At 39.3% G+C, this 23,870-nt stretch overlaps 1 protein-coding gene across 4 annotated transcripts in view; it reads right to left on the bottom strand.

Annotated features, from left to right (window-relative positions):
• Positions 1–11,460, bottom strand: part of VPS13B (vacuolar protein sorting 13 homolog B) — a 426,536-nt gene extending 415,076 nt beyond the window's left edge. For 3 of the 4 annotated variants that reach the window (XM_027657093.1, XM_027657096.1, XM_027657095.1), the window contains exons 1-3: positions 11,380–11,460; positions 10,447–10,624; positions 2,942–3,085 (exon numbers count right to left, since the gene is read on the bottom strand). In XM_027657093.1, coding sequence (XP_027512894.1) covers positions 2,942–3,085; positions 10,447–10,593 — 291 coding nt within the window. In that variant the 5' untranslated portion in view covers positions 10,594–10,624; positions 11,380–11,460. Of the gene's footprint in view, positions 1–2,941; positions 3,086–10,446; positions 10,625–11,280; positions 11,339–11,379 lie in introns of those variants that run through there. The other variant, XM_027657094.1, reaches the window with a different exon arrangement.
• Positions 11,461–23,870: the final 12,410 nt, after the last annotated feature.

Raw genomic sequence — 23,870 nt, 5'->3', positions numbered from 1 at the left:
ATTTAGCAAGGTGTTTTCAATTCCATATAAAGTCGTGAGATTTAATATATAGAGATAGATAATGAGAAGAATATAATACCAGAACTTTAACTATCTTCTATAACAAGTCAAACAAATTTCAGTTACATTTAAGTATGTAATAACAGATTTCACAATCATCCTTACCAACATGTTTCACAAATTTGAGAACATTATAAATGCTCATACTTAAAACTCAGTGCTGTAGAAGACTACATTAAAGACCAAAAAACCAAAAAAAACAGGCACAGTTGCATTAGGCTGACAGACATCAAAAAGCAATGCAAAATGCCTCGCACCAAAATTCTATTTCAAGTATTGCCATTAAATAAAGTCATAACCAAAAGTGCACATACAGAGAATGTTCAATAGAACACCACTTTAATCACTGCAGAGTTCTGTTCCTGATTCACTTCAGTTTAATTTTCTTGTAAAGTAGCCATATTTAACATTTGGTTTTTAGAAGCAGTAGTATCAGATGTAAAAAAAGTAAGAAAATGAAGAAAAGCACAGACAAAAGGGGAAAAGTAATGACCTTCAAAATGTCCAAACTTCAAAATCCACAATAAATACCACTAATTCTACAACACAGATTTTGTATATCATTGAGTGAACTTACCACTTTTACAACACTTCTGCTTAGAAAAGGAGAGTATTTGCATAAAACCAGAAGTTGAGCCATTACTATCTACTCCAGACTTAGCTGAGGAGATGCTGCAATAGCATGAACAAAAAAAACAACTAAACTAACACCAAAGCTGAACTAACAATGACAAAGCATCAAAGTAAAGGGCATATGTACAAAAGCACTGCCAGGGAACTGACACACTTCAAAAACATAAAAAAGAAGAGAGGTTGATGCTCACAAAAATCTGCAGGGTCCACTGGACAATAGCTTCAAACAATGCCATGTATTTTAATCTTCATATCTCTTCAATAGAAACATTGTTTGAAATAGCCCCTTTCCAAAGAATACACATCTCACTAAGTTGAGGTCAGAACTTTATTTTTTGCGCGGGTGAAATTATGCATGTGCTCATTAGAGGTTTCACCTGAGGAAGGAAATGCAGGATCAAGACAATCAATTTGAGACCTAAACTAAACTTTCTTGGTAATTATGTTCTTCACAGAGATGATGTTCTTGGCAAAACAGTTCCAAGTTGGAGCTAAATTCACTGAAAGTCCATTTTACTACCATTTTCCACAGAAATATTTTATTTCATTCATAGTTTTTATTCACTGATTACAAAGATTTTTATGACAATTGGTTTTAGCCAAATACTCTGCCATACAAGGTTAGAACACAAGAATTTCTCAGAACACTTTCTTTTATAAAACACTTTCAAATAGTAATTTAAAAAAATAAAATTCAAGCTGTCAACTTTTTAAACCATATACTCAGAAAACAGCATAAAAGTGTTTTCATTTACATTCTTGTTAGTCAAAGATAATCCTTCTATGGCACAGACCCAAATTTTATCCTCCTGGGTGTACATACCACTGAATAATTTGTTCAAATGTCAGTTGCAATTTTCAAAATTCCTTTCTTGCCTCTGAATCTTAAACATCTGTAATAAATACTTGTTTTGAGAGTGCTTTACACTTGTGACACTTGACCTCTTGCTGTATGCACCACAAAATTTAAGTTTCGGATACCGCGCAAGCAGGAAATCTGATCATTCCAGCAGTAGCCATCTGCAAGGTCCAATATCAAATATTAGTTCTGGGTTGCACAAAGTCGTGGGCTACAAATCTTTTTCTGCAACTCTTATAATCAGTTGCAATTTGCTGCTTCTAAAACCCATTTCTCATGGAACATCTGGTCTCAAAAAGCTTACCTTAATATTGGAACAGTACTTAGCATTTGGCTGCTGGTGGTGTACCTGTGTGTATGTGCACGTGCCCGTCTGCACACAGATTAAGCATAACTACAGAATGCAAGCGTGTGCTTTGTGGGTGGCACAGCTAGAACTAGAGATTTCTACTCCAGCAAAAAAGCCTCTTAGATCTGGAACTGCAAAAGAATATTACAAGAAACATCAACCATCACAGGAAAGTGTTTGGCAACGTTCTTGCTGGCTTGCATCTATTTATTGCTGTTAAAAGTTAACAGCTCATCAAGCACCTTACAAAACACTTGAATTTTGCATAAATTGGAATTTTCTTTTTCACGATCCTCAGTATAACTGAAAGACCACGTTGAAATTGAAATGTGAACAAACCAACAAAAACAAACCACAAAACCTCTCTAGAATCAAAGCATTATAGTGACTTAAAGAAAGCAAATTTAACATTAATATATCTAGGTACTTTTGGTTAACTAAGTTAGATATATGACAAAAGACACCATATTTCAGCTTTATTGTGTCAGAACAAAACCATTCCTAAGCCTGTGAAACAGCATAGTGTACAAACTGTTGTGAGACATTTACATAAAGGAAGTCTTCCAAGTACTATACTCAAGCAAGCACTGTAACTCCTAAAGGTGAACATTAATTACAGTCCAGGATCTTTAAAGCATTCCTTCAGCAACACCACTTCTGAAAAATGCCCAGTGCTGAGTTGTGCCACATTCAGCTGACTCATGCAACCAGCACTGTTTCTTGAGAGGCAGCAAGCCCACAGGATGCTATATTGCTCTTGAAATCCACTTCTCTAGTCATAGGAAAATTCTGACAGAGCACTATTAACATGCTTTCACATCTGCAAGAACTCTTTATTAGCTGCAGCTAAGACAGAGTTTAAAAATAAGTATAAAGGAGGAGACTAACCATGACAAGACGATTATTAGCCTCTCAGAAAATAAAAGGAATCCCAACTTTCCATGTCAGATTCTTCAGAAGGCTTTGAAGAAAGTGACCTGTAGAAGTTATTATTGTCATCAACCTCTCAATGTGAGAAAAGCATTCATCACATTTCTTACCTGAGCACCATCCTTTAACTTCAAAATGCATTCCATTGTATTGATAGTGATGACAACTGGTTCTGATCCCAATTTTGTCCATGGCACGTGAATCCGAAGTTCATGAATATGCCCGCTTAAAAACGTAAATGGCAGTTTCAGCTCCTAACAACACCAAAGAATGCAGAATTAACTACTGAAACATATCAAAATTCAAGACGCATTTTTAACTCAAAATGGTATGGTTCTATCACAAAACAAGTCAAAATTTATTCTCCCCTCATCAGTAGTGTGTCATAAGGCATGGGATTTGCCCTTATGCTTACATTACAATTAGTCTGTTCAAAGGAGATGTTTGGGTTACCATGTCCTTCATAATAAAAGACACTTTAAAACCACCTCTCTCACATGAAGCTACTGCAACATGTGTCACTATTCAAGGGACAAGTAGAAACGACCGAGGTGAAAGTAAATGCTCAAATTAATATGCAACCTGTGTTATTGTGAAGAGAACAAATTTAGAATTAAACATTGACAATGCAACAGTAAGGCAATTTCTTTGAAAATATTTTAATACTCAGAGTTGTATAACCTCAGTGCTCTTAACACTGGTCCACTGTTGTCCCATTCACATCAGATTGCTAGTGAACACAAAATTATTAAATTTTTCATTGACAAAACTGGACTCCTCATCATCAAGGCCTAATATGGATGTCACACTGCTTTAAAAACTGGTGCAAATCAGTCCAGAACTCCTAACAAATGCCTTACACTCCAGCCAATGCAGAGATCACAACTCTACAGCACAGCCCCACTAAGACAGCTGCTGCATGCAGCAATTCAGCAGGAAATAAGGTGCCAAAGTGTTGTAAGTTCTCCAGTAGCTTCAGAGCACTTAACAGACACAGTGGTCAGGCTAGAGACCTGGTCCCAGAACGAGCAACCAAGATTTGGAATAATGAAGGCAAGTGTTTACTGCAAAACAAAGAAACAATTTTTGATACTATGTCAGAATTTTAAGTCAGCATTCTCAATACTAAGTATTTTAATGATGAGGTTCCAGTGATGATTCATCTTCTTATCCTTCTGATGTCCTATTCTAACATTTTTGACTATAAAATTGTAATGGAGAAAAAACAACAGATGTCTTCAAGTTGCTTATAAGCCTGCTGTTTTCATCTTCATCTTAGATACTGGGAACTACAGGTGTAAATCTTCTCAGATGGAGAAATAAGTGAACCTAAGTCTCCTAGATGCTAGGTGATAGCTTTGGCCAACCTACAACCACCCTCAAGTCCAACTGCCCAACCAATTCAGGGCTGACCAGAAGTTGTTAAAGGCATTGTGCAATTACATACTCACTGGCATGGGGCATCCACCTACTCTAGGAAGCCTGTTCCAGTGTTTGACCACACCCTGGTCAATGCTTCTTAACGTCCAGTCTAAGCCTCCTCTGGCAGAGCTTTGAACCATTCCCACATGTCCTATCCCTGCAAACCAGGGAGAAGAGCTCAGCACCTCCCTCTCACATCCCCTCCTCAGAAAGCTCTAGAAAGCAGTGAGGTCACCCCTCAACCTCCTTTTCTCCAAAACAGACGAGCCCAAAGTCCTCAGTCCCTTCTCACCGGACATTGCCTCCAGCTCTTTCACCAGCTTTGTTACCCTCCTCTGGACACATCCTTGTTAAATTGTGGGGCCCAGAACAACACACAGTGCTCAAGGTGAGGCGGCACCAACACTATTACAGTGGGACAGTCACCTCTGTTGGTGATGGTTGGCTGGTGATGCTGAGTTTGATGCGTCCCAGGAGGGGGTTTGCCCTCTGGGCTGCCTGAGCACGCTGCTGACTCCTACTGAGTCTGCTGCTGACCAGCACTCTCAGGCTCTTAATGGTTGTGTTTCTTAGTAAACTCAGGGACATAAAACTTTGTTCAGAACTCCAGAATTATCCTGGCAAGGCAGGGCTTAAGCACCTTTGCACCTAGGCTCAGTTTGGGTACATACAACATTCAACTCAGAATTCCTCTGAATGAACAGATGTTAAATAGAAAAGGTCCAAGAAACTCAGAGGTCAAACAGGCAAGTTGCTAGGCAATTTTAGACAAACATCTAGAAGCAGATGCAGAAAGCCTCTTTTCCTGCACTGCTTGACCCTAGACCTATCCCTGCTGTATAGAGCTTCTATGTAAATAAAATTTGGGGACAAAGGTATTTTGCTTTGGTACGTGACATATATTATAAAGTCTTAAAAATCTGCCTATAGAATATTTCTGTGAAGCTAGCTTATGTCATTATTTTCCTAATATCTTGAAATAAAATCAAGGATAAATTTACAAATTATGAATATATAATTAAACCTTAGTGACATGTTTTGAAAGCCCATCAAAATTTTTGATTTTCCTAAGTAGTTACCATGTCCTAAGTTGAGAGTTGAAACAACCACTATTACATTTGTGACAGGTTAGCATTCTGAGATAGCCTCTAATTAGTCACCCAAAAGACAAGTTAACAATTTTTACTCAGGAATAGCTCTCACCACGACAGCAACAAAGCTGCTAATATGAGCTGTTTTAAGGAACGCTTTCCACTCTGCAGCTGATACCTCTTCAGCCTTTCTACTGGTACTATGAAAAAGTTCATCTTGCATCTAAGAGCACATGAAAGTACATTAACTGCTGACAAAATCTTCAGAGAAGAAAACTACATAAAATTATAGCTCTGGGAGTTTTTGCCAAGTACAGCTTTCAGTTTATAAATTAATTTTGGGAGTTTAATGAGCTTTCGTTAATGAAGTTCAAAAAAAAACACACCCATCTCATGTTAGGGAAACTCCTGACTCCTTCCTCAGCCATGCTTACACAAAGTCACATCTAATTTCAAGTCCCTATTCTAAAAGATGACAGTTACAGAGTTTCTCATAAAAGGTTTGAAGGAAATTGCTAATATGTTTTTACAAAGTGTTTTTTCTTCATCTCGTTCACTAAAATACTTAAGGGATTTTAGCCAAAAGCCTCTCTCCTAAAAATTCAGCTGTATGCTCACAAGCAACACAAAATTTTAATCCAAACAGTTTCAGTTAAGACACTGAAAAGCAAGTACTGGGCAGTTTAGCTACACATGTTGCTACAGTAATCATACAATAAATTAAATAGAGCCTTTTGTCCTGGAGTTTTGTTGTGGTTTTCTGTTGGTTTTTTTTCTTTTTTTTTTTTGGGGGGGGGAGTTTTTATAGTAATCTATTTTTATAGATTTTATACAATCTATAAAAATACATTACAACTTAAGAGATAATGCTTTCAGGGATCAAGACAGCAAATTAACACTGTTACAGTAATAAGAAATAAATTCCCATTCCAGACACGTAGTTATCTAAATTTTATGTTACTCACCAATACCACAATGTCTAATTAGATCCTAACCTGTGTTTACTTCAAAAGGCATTCTAAAATAGCTCTTTTTCCACTATTTTCTGGATGGATTTAACACATTCTCATTTTTGTCTAGTTAACTGCTAGATATTGAAAGAAATGGAAGTAGGAATTATTTCAAAATGAGTTGATACAAGCAAATGCACTACATATTTAAAAGACAGGTTTTTTTCAAAGAAATTCAGATACAAATGTTGTCTGGCAATATTCTAATTTCCTTAAAGCAATGCAGAGAGATCTGTTGCACTATTTCAATAGACAATACATGTGTGTGCCGAATTTATAAACCTGTTCATAATATAACATAACAAAGACCACTTTTATTCCTCCTCACTTCCTAGGCAATCTTTCCCCTTTCATTAAGTACCACTTGAAATTCTTAATATTTCTTCTGTACTCATGACTGATTAGACATTACATTTTAGATTTTACATCACATAGATCCTTCACAAAAATATTATATGACTAAAAACAAATAAGTAGCGGATTGATATCATGCAAGACTGCAGACTAGATGACCATAATGCCCCTCAACCTAAAATCTCCCCTTGCTCTAAAACACAAGACTATCCCAAACTTTGGAATGTTTGGCAAGTATTTTTCTCCACATCAGCATTAACTCAAATACCTTTTCTTCACAGTCAAGGCTGTATTTCACAAGTAACCCAGTGGCACATAACACAGACACCTAAAATAAAGATATTTCAATGCTCTAGTTTCCTTAAAATTATTTAAGTACATTAGAATTTTTCATATGTCTTTTTTAATTCTTTTGGATATGAAAAATTCACACTTATAATACAACTCAATCTTTAGATCAAGCTATCCTTTGTCTTCCAAAGACTGCTTCATCTTTCTCTTCTGAGTTTGTAAAACAGCTAACATAAAAACCTACATTGTTAAGGGAATATAGAAAAGCTGCAAGAAGAGCTCTCCATGTATCTTATCTCTTTGGTACCACTGTGTCAACAGAAACATTACACACAAGTTGGTCACCAAGTTCATGGTAGTTCTGTTACCTCTGGTAGCATGGGAACCTCACATAAAAGTTGACAAGTGCTTAAAAGGCTTTTCCAAAAAGCAGTATTTAATTGTTTATTGCATATTACTTTCTTGAAGTAATCTTTGTACAATGGGTGTATTATGCATAGATGGAAAATTTCTTGGTATGCTTCATCTTGCAGTAATTGAATCATCCAAGACAGGGAAAAAAGATACCAAAATTTTATCAGATTTATTCTTCAACTAAAGATAATTATTATATTATATACATATAATTAACTGGCTACTCAAAGAGGGACACAATTACATACAAAAGCTACACTGTACCTAGAAGGTTGAACCTGAGTAAAAACTAGTACTTGATTTCCACTACAGAAGTGATATTGTACAAAGAAAAAGGGGGCAGAGAGAAGGACAGACTCTAAAAGCTATTGCAATGACAATCAGCTCAGTTTAATGAGAGCATAAAACATACATAAATATATGTAAAAAACATGTAAAGTATTTTCAGGTACTGAAACATTCTCTTTGGGGTTGATACATAGAAAATTTATTACATTATCTTATATTACAACTGTATTACATCTGATTTCAAAAAGTACTGGGTCCAAGTTGGTCACAAAAAGCTTTTAGAAGACAGACAGCAGTTTATGTCCTGTTGTCACCTGTCCTTTGGGATTCTGTTCGGTGGCCTGTAAGAGCACAACATGGGAACACTAACAACAGCTGAAGTGAGGAGAGTGAGGGGACAAAGCACAGACCTGTCCTAAATCTGTTATACGATGCTTTGTCCAGTAGTTTGGCACCTATGCTAACATTCCCAAGAAGTCACGTATAACTCCACAAAAGATGGAATTCTCTGAAAAAATGTTCAAGGCTATAGACAAGGATATCCAGGATATGTGCATTTCTATCTAAAAACCTAAAGCATGAAATTAAAGCTGTGTTCATCTCAAATAAGGAGTAGGGAACCAGGCTGGGGATAGCCTGGGACAGAAAGGATGTTAAAAGAGCAGAGCAGTTAGGGTGACTAACTTCAGATACCATGAACCCATCATGGCAGAGAACCCAAATAAAATAATATAGCTGGTAATTTTTAGAAACCAGCTTCTCAAGGGAGCTCCCTGTCAGCTGCAAAGGTTTGGGTCATTGTATTATCACACACTATATACTCAAAGATTTGTGCTGTGCAGGTGTAAAGCAGCATCCCTTCCACGAAAAAGAGAAAGACACCCTAAATACAGTCCATAGGTCCAGACAAGTTCAAAAGAATAATAAGAGTCAAATTATGATCGCTACATTTCACAAACACACAGCCAAATAATGTAAAAACAATGAATCCAAGCTAAATTTTGAATTTATCACATATTCACATCCCCATTCAAGCTGATAAGTCATGAGCACGGGTGCATATGGTAACACTACAAGAGCCATGACATTATTAGATTGAGCTGGATATTTAGGAACCCAGCTGACACAGAGGTAGACAAAGATGAAGCCAGGGATCACCCACCAGCAAACTGCAACTATGGAAAGGGAATATCACCAACAAAAGCAGCAAAATTCTAATAGTGTCAGGTAATACAGCAAGTTTAATATTCATCACAATTTGTTATTAGGACAAGCTTTCTCCATATACAGTAGAGCATTGAAACAGTTTACCCAGAGAGAAGGTTTTCACAAGACAGGAGATTTCAAGACTCAACTGGAGAAAAACATAAGTTGGTCTGACAATGCTGGCAACAGCCCTGCTCAGAAGAGGAGGCTGGACTACATGACCTCCAGAATTCCTTTCTGACCAGTCCTTCTTTGGTTCTACAATACATACATTTAAAAAGGCTCACAGGGGGAACACACCCTACATAACTGAAGTCTAGTATCCACATCAGCTGTATGGACCAGCTGTGTCAAGAAAATGAGGAACTAATAGACTTGAGAGAAAATAGAGAGGCCATCAAATACTTGAAGGCAGACAAGTCAGGCTCTTTAAAAGGCACCGAAAATAGGACAGGATCTCTTGAAAGATTTTCTCCTCTTCCAGAACAGGATCAGAGATTCTTAATTAACCGTAAGTATTTCTTCCACATTTTAAAAGGTGTCCCTGACAGAGACTCTGCAGTCTCCTCAGTCTACTCCAATGCCTCAGAATCAAACCAAAAAATGAGATTTTCATTTATGTCCAACCTAAGACTCCCTGCGTTCAATTTATTCCATTGTTTCTTGTCACATCCAAATAATTCTTGCCCTATCTTGTCTCACCTTATTTTATTCAAAATTAAAAATGCATTTCCTGTCTATTTCATTCTTCTTTCAATGGATGTATTGTCTAAATTTCCCATTCTTCTTTGCTGCATTTATCTGCAGTTCCTTCACCTGGCTGGACTATATCTGGACACAGGACTCTAGCTAAGACTTACTACACCATGCACAACAAAAAACAGCTTTACTTGTCTCACACACTCAAGCTGTCAAGTCAGATAAGCATAAAAGGAAACCATCTCTCTGCTAAAACTTAATTAATTTATATTGATAGGAGACTCCAAATTCTGTATCTAGTGTATTAGTCGGTCAAGCTCGTCTTTAGTCTCTGATCTAATCTACATAAACCAGCTGATCAAATCTGTCCCTCAACTACTCTTAAGTTTAGATACAACTGGAATGATGAAATCTTAAATGAGAAAACCAAACAGAGAACACAAATCTGTGTTTAGCTTGCATAATTACAGAGATACTACTTTACTTTGTGACATTTTGGATTAGTTACTATATGCAATTAGTAAATACGACTGGAAAAGAAATTTAATTAACGTTCATACTGTAAAACAATGGTTACTGAAAAAAAAAAGTCTGAAAAAAGGCCCTTCTCTTCGCACCCCATAAGTTACAGAATGTGTAAAGAACTACCATTCATTGCTAAACAAATGGCATGAAATTAAAGCAACAATAACTAAATGCAGGGGGAAAAAAAAGGACTTGCATAAGAAGAAAACCAGCAAGCACTAAATGATTATTTAGCTGTGCAGACCAATCTAAATAATTCAGTCAACTTCTTTTAAATCAAAAGCACAGACTGCAACAACTATAAACATAACATACCTGTTCAAGTACGTCCAACTTTAATTCAAGTTTACTAAGTACAACATCTCCTCCCCAGAGTGACAACTGCAGATCCGAAGGCTTCAAATTCTTTATGTAGCGATTCACATAACTCATCAAAATAGGAGTTACATAGGACTCCAGCATCCTGGAAGATATCTGTATTACAGGTCAAGCACTGAGAAAAAAGAACAAGAGATTGAGTTATTAGTTACAAATCTGATGGCCTAATTTTCAATAATGCACCTGTCCCACAGTTTGAAAGTATGAAAATAATTCTAAATATGTGTTTATAGGTAGAGATATGTATAGTTACATATAAAGATAAAGCATATAGCAAGATGAAAGCACATCTATTTGACCTACAAATTTTCAGCTTACATATATATATATATATACACACATATACATGTGTGTGTGCGTACATACGAACTAGTATATATGAACTAGTAACTGGCTTACTCAAAAGAAAAGCCAACCAACCAAACCAAAAAACAGAAAAGATGATCACACAGCATTTAAATGACAGGAAAACTGCTTTTCGGAGTCATCAAAAGGATTACTTTTGATAACATCAAAAAAGGATAACTTTTAACAGACAAAAGTGCACCCTAAAACACGCCCTTAGATGCCCCTCTCCGCTCTGACACCTGTGTCAGCCTCCGAGCACGATGTCCAAGGTAAACCCGCCAGTTTCCTGCCACCATGAACTCCAAGAAACCAACATCGTCCATGACCCGAGCCGAGGTCACTGTCCTACCTCCCCACACCCCTTCCCACACCTCCGCCGTCCCGAAGAGACCCTTCCCCGCTCCGTCACCGCCGCAGCCTCACACAGACACTCTCACGGCGCCGGGCAGCTCCCGCCCATACCTCCGGGACACATCTTCACATGTCCCTCCCCAGGCCCCCGCCACCGCAGGACCCCTTTACCTGCCCCAGCAGCAGCCCCGAGGCTCCGCGCCCCCCGAGCGGGCCGGGCCGCGGGACCCCACGCTGGGAGCCCCGCGCTGGCAGCGCCCCCACTGCGCTACCGCCCCGGACCCGCGCCGCCGCTTCCGGGTTCCCCGGCGCATGCGCGCTGCGCCGCCGGCCCCGGCCGGAAGCGTTTGGCGGGAGCGCAGGGGCGGGGCCAGGGGCGGCACTGAGGGGGTCACGTGTCCTACTGGGGGCGGGGGCCGGGAGGGGGCGGGGCCTATTCCGCGCGTGCCCGTGAGACTGCGGGTGTGTGGCCTCTGTGCCGGAGTCGGATGGTTTGGGAAAGATGTCTGGGATCGTCGAGTCCAACCTGTGACCCAACAACACCATGTTAACTAGACCATAGCACTGAGGGCCACGCCCAGTCTTTCCTGAAACACCTCCGGGGCCATGACGCTACCACCTCCCTGGGCAGCCCATTCTAGTGTCTAATCACCCGTTTTGTGAAGAAATTCTTCCTGATGTCCAACCTAAACCTCCCCTGGACAACTTTAAACTATGTCTTCTCATCCTGTCCCCAGTTGCCTGGCAGAAGAAGCCGACGCCCACCTACAACCTCCTTTCAGTAGTTGTAGAGAGTGATAAGGTCCCCCCCTCCTTCTCCAGCCTGAGCCCCACCCAGTTCCCTCAGCTGCTCCTCATCAGACTTGAGCTCCAGACCCTTTACCAGCTCCACTGCCCTTCTCTGGATTCACTCCAACACTTCAATGTCTGTAATGAGGGGCCCAGAACTGGACACAGTTCCCAACAGGGCGTAGCAGCCTGGCTGCCTCCCAGATGTGTATGAGCCCCCACTGTGGGGAGTCGGGCATGGTGGGCTCTGACCTGGAGCACCAGTAATCCCTGGGATGTGCCGCTGTCCCAGCCAGCCCAGCTCCAAGGTTTGATTCACATCATTAATATTGATGAGTGACCGTGTGGAGCAACCCTTAGTGGTGGCAAATGCTTGTTGTTTCCACGGTTGCTTGATAAAAGTGGTCATTTTCCAGCTTGCTTTTGAGTGAAGTTCTTAGGTTCTGAATTTCACCATTTCAAATGTGAGAGGAGTTCCTGTCATCCAGGAATGCCCTTGATTATCTGCCTGCCCAAAGCACTTCTCACTATGTTGATCATATAGAAAAGCCTTTGCCAAAAGCCTCAAGCCCTTTTGGGGTTGCTCCTGGCAGCAAAAGCCCTGAAAAGGTGAGTTAATGGACTCCTTGGAAGTTGGCATGTGGAAAGGAGATGGGCCCATTTCTGTCAGAGAGAAGTGTAGTAGGCATTGCCTGTGGGTATGGCTTTGATGTAGATAATGAATAAGCTTTTACAAAGGCCTCTGATTTGAGTTTTAAAGAAAAGCCTGGGATATGCCTGTTGAGTTACATATTCCTCCTGAAAATTTTTAAATCCCATGTGTTTAATCTGCAGTGTAGTTATGTGGCTGAAAACAGAAAAGACAACATTATACAGCATTTGAGATAGTTTGTGTGAAGCCCAAAGAGTGAGCGCTCAGGTAGGAGCCTATCCCCCATAGCAGTACATATCTTGAAATCTACCTGAGCTAATCAAGGTCTGGAGGCTCCAGCTCCTGTTGGATTACCTGTCTGTTCTTCCTCTGTTATACACATGCTGAGTTAACCATGACTCTGACCTCATCGCCTCACTTGCTGTGCCATCTTCACTTGTGAATCACAGCCCATAAAACAGTATTCACCTCAGAAAGAATTGAAGCAGCTTGGACTACTTTTCTTCTTACAATGCTCACCATTCCCACAGCTTGACCGTATGTTTGATCATTCTTCAGCAACCTGTGGCTAAGAGGTTGTAGCAGGCAGGTGAGGGACAGAAAGATTTTAACAGCATCAGGGTCTTTAATTAAGATTGTGCTTCTGACTTACAGTTTCTCTAGGACTAACACTCTTAAAGAGCTCCTTTACAGAACTACTACATCTGTGTTAGAGAGTGGTGGGAGTGATGAATTTTACTGGTAAAACTTCTCGTGAGTCTACACAGCAAGCCAGCTTAGTGAAATAATCCATGTTAATGGAAGCAACCTCATTTATAGCACAGCCTCCCTGTAGAGTTGTACTGACACAGCAGAGGGATGGGCCAACAGATAAGTGTAATGTTGAAGCACACCCTGAGCATGCATCAAAAGCCCTCATTTCAATAGAAAAACATTCCTCTGTTTCTTTGTCCATTATGTGATTAATTTTGAATGACACATCCAATCGGCAGTGGAATGTTTTCTGAAAGTTAAGAATTGAAGACCAACACCCTATTTTGGTGAGAAATCAGTAAATTAGAAGAGTAGGGGAAACACATAGTGCTCCTGGCAGCTGCTTGGCAGATCTAGCAGCTGAGAACAACTCTGTAATTTTCCTGGCAATTATTAGCATTTCATTATAACTACCTCCATCTCAGTTCTAGTTCAAGTGTGTTGACGCCCTGAATAATTTATTTCCTACAGAAGGGAAAAAAAATAGAAAAAAAAATGGAAGGAAGAGATCGTGCAGGAATAAATCTTTGAAGGAAATGAAATGGGTGGCATGAAACAAGAGTAGTTGAGAGGGTTACAAAAGGTCCCTGATGTACAGAGGGATGAGAGTACATGGGGAATTTGCAGGTGACAGGCAGGTGGTGTGCAGCAATGAACTGGGGCATACTAAAGCAACAAGGGCATGTCTGCCAGAAATGTCAGCTGCTTCAGCTATTCCAATTTATTCAGTATTTCATCAATTCAGTGAAACGTGCAGGATAGGTATAATTAAAAAGTGCAGGTCTAGTGGTATGCACATCTTGTTCATTCTTATAACTTGACCAATTGGAAATCCCTTGACAAAAGTAGGTACGATTTAACCTGGAGACTGGAAAAGTGTACACAAGACCCTGTAACTTTTCACCAAAAGGGAAAGAACAGCAAGGAGGTTCTCAGGAAATGTGTTTGCCTGCAGAGTACTTTTTCTTGATAAAAGAGTCTGTCAATGAGTCTGTCCAGTGTTGTTGCTGCTATGGGTGATTTGCCATTTTCTGCAACAGAAGCAGGTTCAGTGAAATACAAACAAGAGGGTAAAAATAGAGTTCATGAGAAAAATTATGTAAGTCTAGAAAAGGTAGAGAATTATTAAGTATCTATTACAGAATCACTCAATCACAGAATGGTTACGGTTGGGAGGCCTTCTGGAGATCATCTAGTCCATCCCTCCTGCTAGAACAGGTTTACCTAGAGCAGGCTGCACAGCTTTATATCTCCTGAGAAAGAGACTCCACAACCTCCCTGGGCAGCCTGTTCCCTGGGTTCTCTTTCACCGTCGCAGTAAAGTTCTTCCTCATGTTCAGGTGGAACTTCCTGTGCATCAGTTTCTGCCCATTGCCTCTCATCCTATTGCTTGCCACCATCAAGAAGAGCCTGGCTCCATCCTCTTGACACCCTCCCGTCAGGTCCCCTCTCAGTCTTCTTCCCTTCCCCAGGCTAAACAGGCCCAGCTCCCTGAGCCTTTCCTTGCAACTGAGGTGCTCCAATCCCCTAAACAGCTTCACACCACTCCACTGGACCATCTCCAGTTGTTCCTTGTCTTTCTTGAACTGGAGAGCTCAGAACTGGACACAGCACTCCAGGTATGGTATCAACCAGGGCAATATACCCGAGGCTGCAGTCAAGTGGAAAAACAAGGCAAATAGACATTTAAATAGATTTTTAGATATTTGGCCCAGGCAGTTTGCAGTATGGGAGGGAATTTGAGGTTACTGACCAGGAGGGTTAAGAAACAACCTGTGAGGATCTCCTTTTTACACTGGAAAAAGGTTTTCAGTCTTCTAACCTCCTTCTCTACGTCCCTTGGCTAGCATTGGTACTTTAAAGAGGATAACTTACTGGGCAAACTGCTGGCCATGTCTGTCCTGCTTCTGTGCCTCCAAGTATAGCAGCATGGATATGGGCAGCTGATCCCAGAAGCCTCCAGTCTGTCCACATGGGAGAAAACTTCACTGTTTTATGGTTTTTTATAGCCCACTGAGGAGTCCCATAGACAGCATGAAACTACAATGTGAAGGAGTTGGTAATCATAAATAATCAGTACTAAAAGAGATATTTTAGAAACACCTGTGAAGGAAATAAAAATTTGTAACATTTCTTGTTGGTTCCTTTTTCAGTTTTTACTGCAAATTATTATTTGTAGCAAATTATATTGTACCTTATAAATATAATATATAAGAATAATATATTATTAGCATATTATGATTTGCCCTCACTGTTTTACTGGGAATTTCCTGAGTTAAAGTCTAAACTGACTAAAAATATGTATCTTCTAATATTTCTCAAACATTAAAAAATGCATCAACAAAACCAAACAACATAAATCAGTCTGCTTTGCCATTAGAAGTAAATAACTTATTAGTGATGTCATGTTATCTAATTATTAAATCATATATAGCCATAAGAAACTGGGAAACAAAAATTGCCATGTCACTTTTATTACTATAGGGTTATTGTCAAGTTCATCAAAATGCACATAGATTTGAAATTTGGAAACAATAAAAACAAATTTTAAAAAAAAATTAACAAATGCTTACATTGTAATATGAATGTTAGGTATATTCTAGATTGTTTATCATAAGTTTTATTTGTTCTATTCCCTAAATTGTGCCTGAAAATCATACTGAAAAAACTTTCAGCTGTAGGTTTGAAGTAGGCATTTTTTTCAAGTGTTAAGGAAAAGAGACTAAATTGTGGTACCTTTAAAATGAAAAATTGGTATTAAAAAAATTAAAATAAATTTATGTTTTGTAACTATGAGTATGAGCAAGAATCTTTTGAAACAGTTATATTTACACCAAGTAAAACAAACACACCCAAAAAAACTATTAATTTAGTGAACAAAGGTCAGGAAATTCTGGGAGCAGGTACCTTTTGATGTATAATCCCAGCTCATTGCTGCCTCATCTGGCTTTTTAGGAAATCGCTTTTTCTGAGTCAGCTAAATTTAAATCACTGCAGCAGCTTGGGGACAGAATGTGGGGAGCAAGGCACATTTATGCAGATTCGGGTGCTAATCTGGCTCAAGCTTCACCAGCTTCCCACAATGTCTGCCCTGTCTGTGCGTGTTCACTCTGAGTTAACAGGGCAGATGTCTGTCGACCCCCCTCTTCAGAAAGGTGAGCAATGGACTAAAAATTGATTTAGCCAGAGTGAGCAGCGTAGGGTAGAAAAGGGTCTGGTCCAAACAGTGGTGGTGCACTCAAATGTAAGGATTTAACTACAGTAACTGGTGTTTTAAAATGTAGACTGCATGAATGAATTCTTTTTACATACATTTGGATTCATTTGGAAATTATTAAACCTCAAATATAGAGACAATATTGCATTTCTACAATGTACGTGGTACTGAACTTTTATTCATGCACAGGAATAAATGAAAGACAAGATAGGAAACCTGAATGGAACAGGGTGGGAATGTACAGTTCAGTCTTCTAGGACTATAACTTTCAGGTAAGTCATGAGAGGCAATCCTGGCCATCTAACCAGGAAAGTTAAAACTTGGAAGTGTTTTTCAAGTCTTTGTTGAATTGGTAACAAAGGAGAACAATTGCCCACCTGCAGTAGTGAAATTTTAGGGTCTATAACAATATTTGACCTGTTCTGATATGCTTGAAGTGTTTATGTGTCCTTTGGGTATAAAGTGGTGTCTTTGACTTCTACACCTAATGTGAAATACATCCAAAAAAGACAGCCAAGAAGATGTTATTTCTGGTTGTGGTACATGAAATATATGTTTGACAATTTAAAAATTTATATGTAGATAAACATGTAACTTATTACTGCCTCTGGGTATGAGGAGATTTATGCACTAAAAGTTTCACACAGGTTTTGCTAGACTGTTCCTGTACTGCTCATGCAAAATGTGTATTTCCAGTGACAGCTTCTAGCATACATTCTTTTAAAACATTCCTGCTTTTCAGGAGTTAAATGATCGCTTTTCTCTGGTATTTTTATATTTACATTTACAAAAAATTACAAGTATATAATTTTATATGTACTTATAAATTCCTTTCAATAAATATTAAATACCTAAGTGTGCTATAAATATATTACAAATATGTTGCCAAAGTGTTTCAGGAGAAGGATTCATGGGATGATCTTCAAGCCTAGCGAACTACCATCAGACCTTTGTGACGCAGTCATCTTCACCTTGTATAAGAAGAAAGGAGATAAATCAGACTGTTCAAATTACCAAGGTATTACTCTGCTCTCCATTATTGGTAAAATCCTGGCAAGAATACTTCTGAACAGACTAATGCCCACTATAGCAGAAGAACTTCTACCTGAAAGCCAATGTGGTTTTAGAGCCAACAGGAGTACCACAGACATGGTGTTTGTTCTCAGATAACTGCAAGAGAAGTGTAGGGAACAGAACAAAGGAGTCTATGTAACCTTATCGAAACCTCACCAAGGCTTTCGATACTGTGAGCAGAAAAGGTCTATGGCAGATTTTGGAATGTTTAGGATGTCCCCCCAAGTTCCTTAAAATGATCATCTGACTTCATGAGGATCAGTGCGGCCAAGTCAGATATGGCAATGCACGTTCTGAGCCCTTTCAAATAACCAATGATGTGAAACAAGGCTGCGTTCTCGCACCAACTCTATTCACAATCTTTTTCAGCATGATGCTCCAAAGGGCCACAGCGGCCCTCGACAAAGAAAATGGTATCTACATCCAATATTATACTGATGGAAGCCTATTCAACCTAAGGTGACTGAAGGCCCACACTAAGACTTTAAATCATCTTGTCCGGGAGTTGCTTTACACTGATGACGACGCCCTCATCGCTGACTTAGAAGTAGCTCTGCGGCGTTTAACATCCTGCTTTGCAGACGCTGCCAAGCTCTTTGGGATGGAAGTCAGCTTAAAGAAGACAGAAGTTTTCTATCAACCTGCACCTCAGGAAGTCTTCCATCATCCCCATATCACCACTGACCAATCAGAGCTCAAATCAGTCCAGCAGTTTAATTACCTCGGAAGCATCATCTCCTTGGATGGTAAGATCGACGAAGAGGTTAGCAAAGGCATATAGTGCTTTTGGAAAACTCCATAAAAGAGTTTGGCGAAATAAACACCTGAAGAAAAGTACCAAGATCAGTGTTTACAGAGCCACAGTGCTGTCTACTGTTTTATATGCGTCCGAATCATGGGTCATTTACCACCACCACCTGCGACTTCTAGAATACTTCCATCAACGCTGCCTCCGTACAATCCTAAACATCCACTGGTCAGATTATGTGACCAATACATCTCTTCTAGAACAGGCAGCAGTTACGAGTTGAGGCCATGTTGCTGAGAACTCAGCTGCGTTGGGCAGGGCACATCTCAAGAATGAAGGACCACCGCCTCCCTAAGATCGTGCTCTGTGGTGAACTTGCCACTGGCTGCTGCAAGAGAGGAGCCCCAAAGAGGAGATACAAGGACTCCCTGAAACAATGTCTCAACCTTGGCCATATTGATAATCATGGGTCATCTACCGCCACCACCTGCATCTCCTAGAATGCTTCCATCAACGCTGTCTCCATACAATCCTAAACATTCACTGGTCAGATTATGTGACCAATACATCTGTTCTAGAGCAAGCAGCAGTCACAAGTATTGAGGCCATGTTGCTGAGAACACAGCTGTGTTGGGCAGGACACGTCTCGAGGATGAAAGATCACCGCCTCCCTAAGATCTTGCTTTATGGTGAACTTGCCACCGGCTGCCGCAAGAGAGGAGCCCCGAAGAGGAGATACAAGGACTCCCTGAAACAACATCTCAACCTTGGCCATGTTGATCATCATAACTGGTCTACTCTGGCCTCAAATCAGGAGGTCTGGAGACACACTATCTTTAACGCTGCTGATACTTTTGAAAAAGCACGCAGGTTCACTCTTGAGGAGAAAAGGCAACGCAGAAAGAATCGTGCCTTGCAGAATTCTGCATGCATTTTGCAACTGGACGTGTCTATCTCGTATTGGCCTTTTTAGCCACCAACCCACTTGTAACAAACGTGGGTAATGCCTTTCCCAAATCTTTGTTCACGAAGCCTAACCATGATGACTCTGGCCTCCAATTGGGAGGTCTGTAGACACTCTATCTTAACGCTGCTGCTTCTTTTGAGAACGCACACAGGATCACTCTCAAGGAGAAAATCCAATGCAGAAAGAATCGTGTCTTGTTGATACCACCTAAGGAGTCTTTCCACTGTGTCTTTTGCATCGAGACTTGTCTATCTCGCACTGGCCTTTTTAGCCACCAGCACGCTTGTAGCAAGTGTGGGTAGAGTCCTTCCCAAATCTTTGTTCGCAAAGCCTAGCCATGATATTTCAAATAAATATTTATAAATATAAATATTACTCTGCTATTATAATTTTTCCTCATTTTAAAAATATTACATGTTACCAAAGGGAAAAAGTAACAGCTGCTTTCTGTGTCAGCGGTTCATTCTTTAGAGGATGAAGATAGAAATGGCAACACTCAGGAACATTTTTGCTGAAATTATGCTAAAATCCAGTTTCCTTCATTATTTATGGCCAAAATGAGTTTCTCAGTGAAACTATAACATTCCGTGATGCTCTTCTTCTTGCAGTCCTGCAGCTGTACCTGAGGCATTCCTGCAGAAGCTGGTCTGTTCTAAAATTTCTTCATAATGTAAGCAAAAATTATCTTAGATTTGATTTGCATATTGTAAAGCTGATCTTAATGAATAACAGGCATGCTGAACACCTACAAGAACTGCAAAGCCAAAAAAACATGTCAGCACCACAATGCCACCCTTGGAACCTGATTGGCAGCCACAGCTCCATGTGAATAAGTCTTTATTATTTCAAGACTGATCTCCTGGGTTTCTTGGACTTTATAGATTAGTAAACGTGGGTCCTAATATTGAAAACAGTCTGTATAAATTGAAATCAGACTGTGAAAGAGACAAAGGAGTAAAGAGAAAATATGGAAAGCAGACAATTAAGATACATGGATCTTTAAAATGAAGGAGGCTTTTTGTCCTTTCCAGGACATTTAGTAATTTCTTAGCTCTCTGTCCTAGCATATAACTTACAGGCAAGAAGACTTGCAGATGTTAGCATTAAAAGACATTCTGACATATTTTTTCAGGAAATTAAGTAGCTGTTTCACACCTCTCCAAAAATCAATAGATATAAAAGCCCTGTAAGGATCCCACTTCTGACAGAATGACTGCTCAGGATTCCCTCTGCTCCTGAGAGACAAGGTGTAGTTTAAATTTTTTTTGTTTGATTAAATTTTAAGCTGAGAAGACAGAGTGTGTGGATATGGAGAATGTAGAAGAGGCCTGGAAAAGGTGATTGGGTGATAAGTACACCATCTATTCATCACATTGCAGTTTTGAGACATTTTTGCTTTGGTTACAAATTTTGAGGCCCTCTGGGTTTATTCTTGCTGTTTCAGCAGCCATTATCAATTGCTTGCTTTCCAGGATTTTTTCTTTTCATTCTTGTAATTTCCTGTCCACATTTTAGATTCAGTATTGGTAACAACAGTAATCTAGGTGTGAAATGGAAGTTGCAGAAAGTGGAAACTTCTCCTTTCAGTCATAAGATCACTAAGTAGGCACTGTTGCATATCTTGTATTTTATTCTTTTTGTCAGTCCATACTTTCATGTGACATACTACCAGTTAGTATTGATTTTCAGTGTGTTGTATCCCAGATGCATTGATGTGATGCACAAGAACTTCTTGTTATACTTCTTGTTATGCATGTATGTCATCCAGCCACAGTACAGGGAACAGTTCTTTATGTACAGATCAATATCATTCATTTGTCAAAGGATGATGGTATTGATGGTCTTGATGCCATTTCAGTTACGTGTATGCACCCGCTATTTTCTCCATAGAATCTAAAACAGGGAAAGATAGGAAGAATGTTGACTTACCCAGGTTACTAATGGTAGCCAAAATTTGAGAGACTTTTATAAAGTAAGCAAATGTTTATAGCATGATTTAAGTGAGAGATTATTACAATGTTGTATAAGATATTACAAAAATTTTTATTAGTGTTGGCTCTCACTCTTTTCTGAGTCTTGTTTCATGTTGGAAATTTTTAAGGTCTATGTGAGAAATGATGAAAATATGACTAAGTCAATCTATCAGTAATTTACATTTGTGACACAGGCTGCAAAAATAAAGCTTCTTGGCATCTGTACGGTTTCAGATAGTTTATTCAAGATTTACATAGATATCTAATACCTAGGAATAAATATCAACAAGTCTATGAGATGGAAAAAACTTTCCAAAATTAGTTCTTGGATTTTATTTGAAAGGCTGACACTACATGAATCACCTGTTTTGCAGCAACAGATCTCATTCTCACATCCAGATGTTTTCTCATAACCTTTATTATGTTTTCAAACAAACATGTAAGATTTCTGGAAATGCAAATTAGGCCTAACAATTTAGTGTACTGAAAAGACGTTCTCTTTGCAACAGAACGCAGCTGCTGATTTTAATTCTGGGCACAAATTACCTGGAAAACCTGAGTCATTTTAGGCTATTTTCTCTTCGTACATTCACATTCTCTCATGTTTCACACAGTTCCTTTTTCAAAAAGAAACAAATCTGTGTGAAAAGGGAGAAATAATGGTATTTCATAGGATAGTGTATTTCAGATGCAGAAATTCAGATACTGAGAAATGATGAGTCCTTCTTTTAGGGAAGCTGGAAAAAAAATCAAGGTAACCTAAACTTCACTAGTGGAAAACTTCTGAAAGTGGGACAGCTCCTATTAATTAGCAAGATAAAGTTCATGTTCTCATCAGCTCATGTCTGAGGCACCACAGCATCCTTTTCTAAAGCACTTGACAGTTGCAAATCTACACCATTTCTCTACAAAGTACCAACCTTCCCTTAGCATCACTCCATTAAGTTGTCTGAATTTATCCCAGTAGAGATGAAGGATTTAATTTTCACTGCTTTGCATTTCTTTCAAGCATATTACCCTTACTCTCCCTCCTTTACTGTTGCAGCAGATACATACTCATTCCTGCTCTGACAGAGATGCAAATAATCATCACAACACCAAGTTTTTCACTCTGTGTATGTTATCAACTAAGCAGTCTTTCATACATTGAGACAACATGTTTTAAACGTCTATAAAAACCCTCACTATGCTTTGTCATCTCCTTTCTATAAAATTCACTATCACCAAGATGTCTTCCAAAATGACAACAGCTGGGAGCAAGGGAACTGATACCCTTCCCTGTCTGATGGATCACTGTCATGTGATTATGTCCTTGGGCTCCCCATCCATCAGTCATATCTGCATGTTGTTACCTTAGGATGTAATTAGGTGCAACCATTTTTCATGTAGCAAAGCTGATGTACAAAACACGTGCTAACTGTTACATCTGGGGAAAGCATAAAGCCAAGTGACACCTTTATGTTGTATATCTTTCGGGTAGGGATCATCTTTTTGTTCTGGATTTGTATAGTGTCTTGTAAAACACTACTTCAGTTCCTGATTTCAGCTTTTAGTTTTGCTGCAATGCAAGTAGTTTTGGTAGCAAAATTCTTTCTATGAGATCCAGTCCATGGACTGGAGTAATGTAAATCCAGTTTACATTACTTGGATGGCCTTTAAAACCATTTGAGATAAAAGTAATGGGCATTGGCTCATGGAGAATGACATCTTCTAATCTTTTTCAGCTCAAGGGCTTTCTAGCAGCAGACTGTGTGAACTGGCAAGAGGACTAAAAGCCTTCCTGTTCACTACCATTCTCAGAATTGTACACTAGATAAAGAGAGGGATATAGCGACCACAGAGAAATACAGCCAAAAGAAATGCAGTGCGCAAAGTAGGTGAACCCAAGTCTGAATAGAGCGGAAGTTTAAACTAAAACATCCTGGAATCTTCAGGGACCTGGGAGCACCTCCTGTAGGTCTGTCTTTGTCCAGGTGCAATAAGAAATGAAGCTCTTCTATCCAGACACCAAGACAAAATAAGAACGGACAGCAAATGTATAATTTTTCCCAGCTAAGCAAATTTATGATGGACTGTTTCACTCTCACTTTACAAAGATGAAAGAACAGAGTAGTACAATCCTCTTAGCGGGGTTGTAACAGCCACGCAGCCCCTGATCGTCTTGCTCTCTGGGGACGTGCTACCTTTTGTACTCTTTCATAGATGATTAGCACTAAAACCACTAAAACATTGCCATCTCCAATTGAGTGAGAAACCAGGACCATATCACAGTAGTTCCTTGCTTCTGAATCAGTGGTCAATCCGTTCTAGGAAGACAAAAATACAGAATAAATATTGTTGTTATTCTACATAGTAGTATTGTTTCAATCTGTTGGCCGTATGGTCTGTGAGATAGTGCACTGGGTAACATTGTAAAGGCTCCTTTCAGAACCTGGAAAGTTAGAACATATATTATTTTAATGAAAACATAGATGTGGAGGCTACAACAA

This window comes from Corapipo altera, unplaced genomic scaffold (genome assembly GCF_003945725.1).
Source record: "Corapipo altera isolate COAL_440 unplaced genomic scaffold, ASM394572v1 52b, whole genome shotgun sequence".
Lineage (NCBI taxonomy): Eukaryota > Metazoa > Chordata > Aves > Passeriformes > Pipridae > Corapipo > Corapipo altera.
Note: the sequence above shows the minus strand (reverse complement) of the source record. Positions and strands in the feature narration are given on the sequence as shown.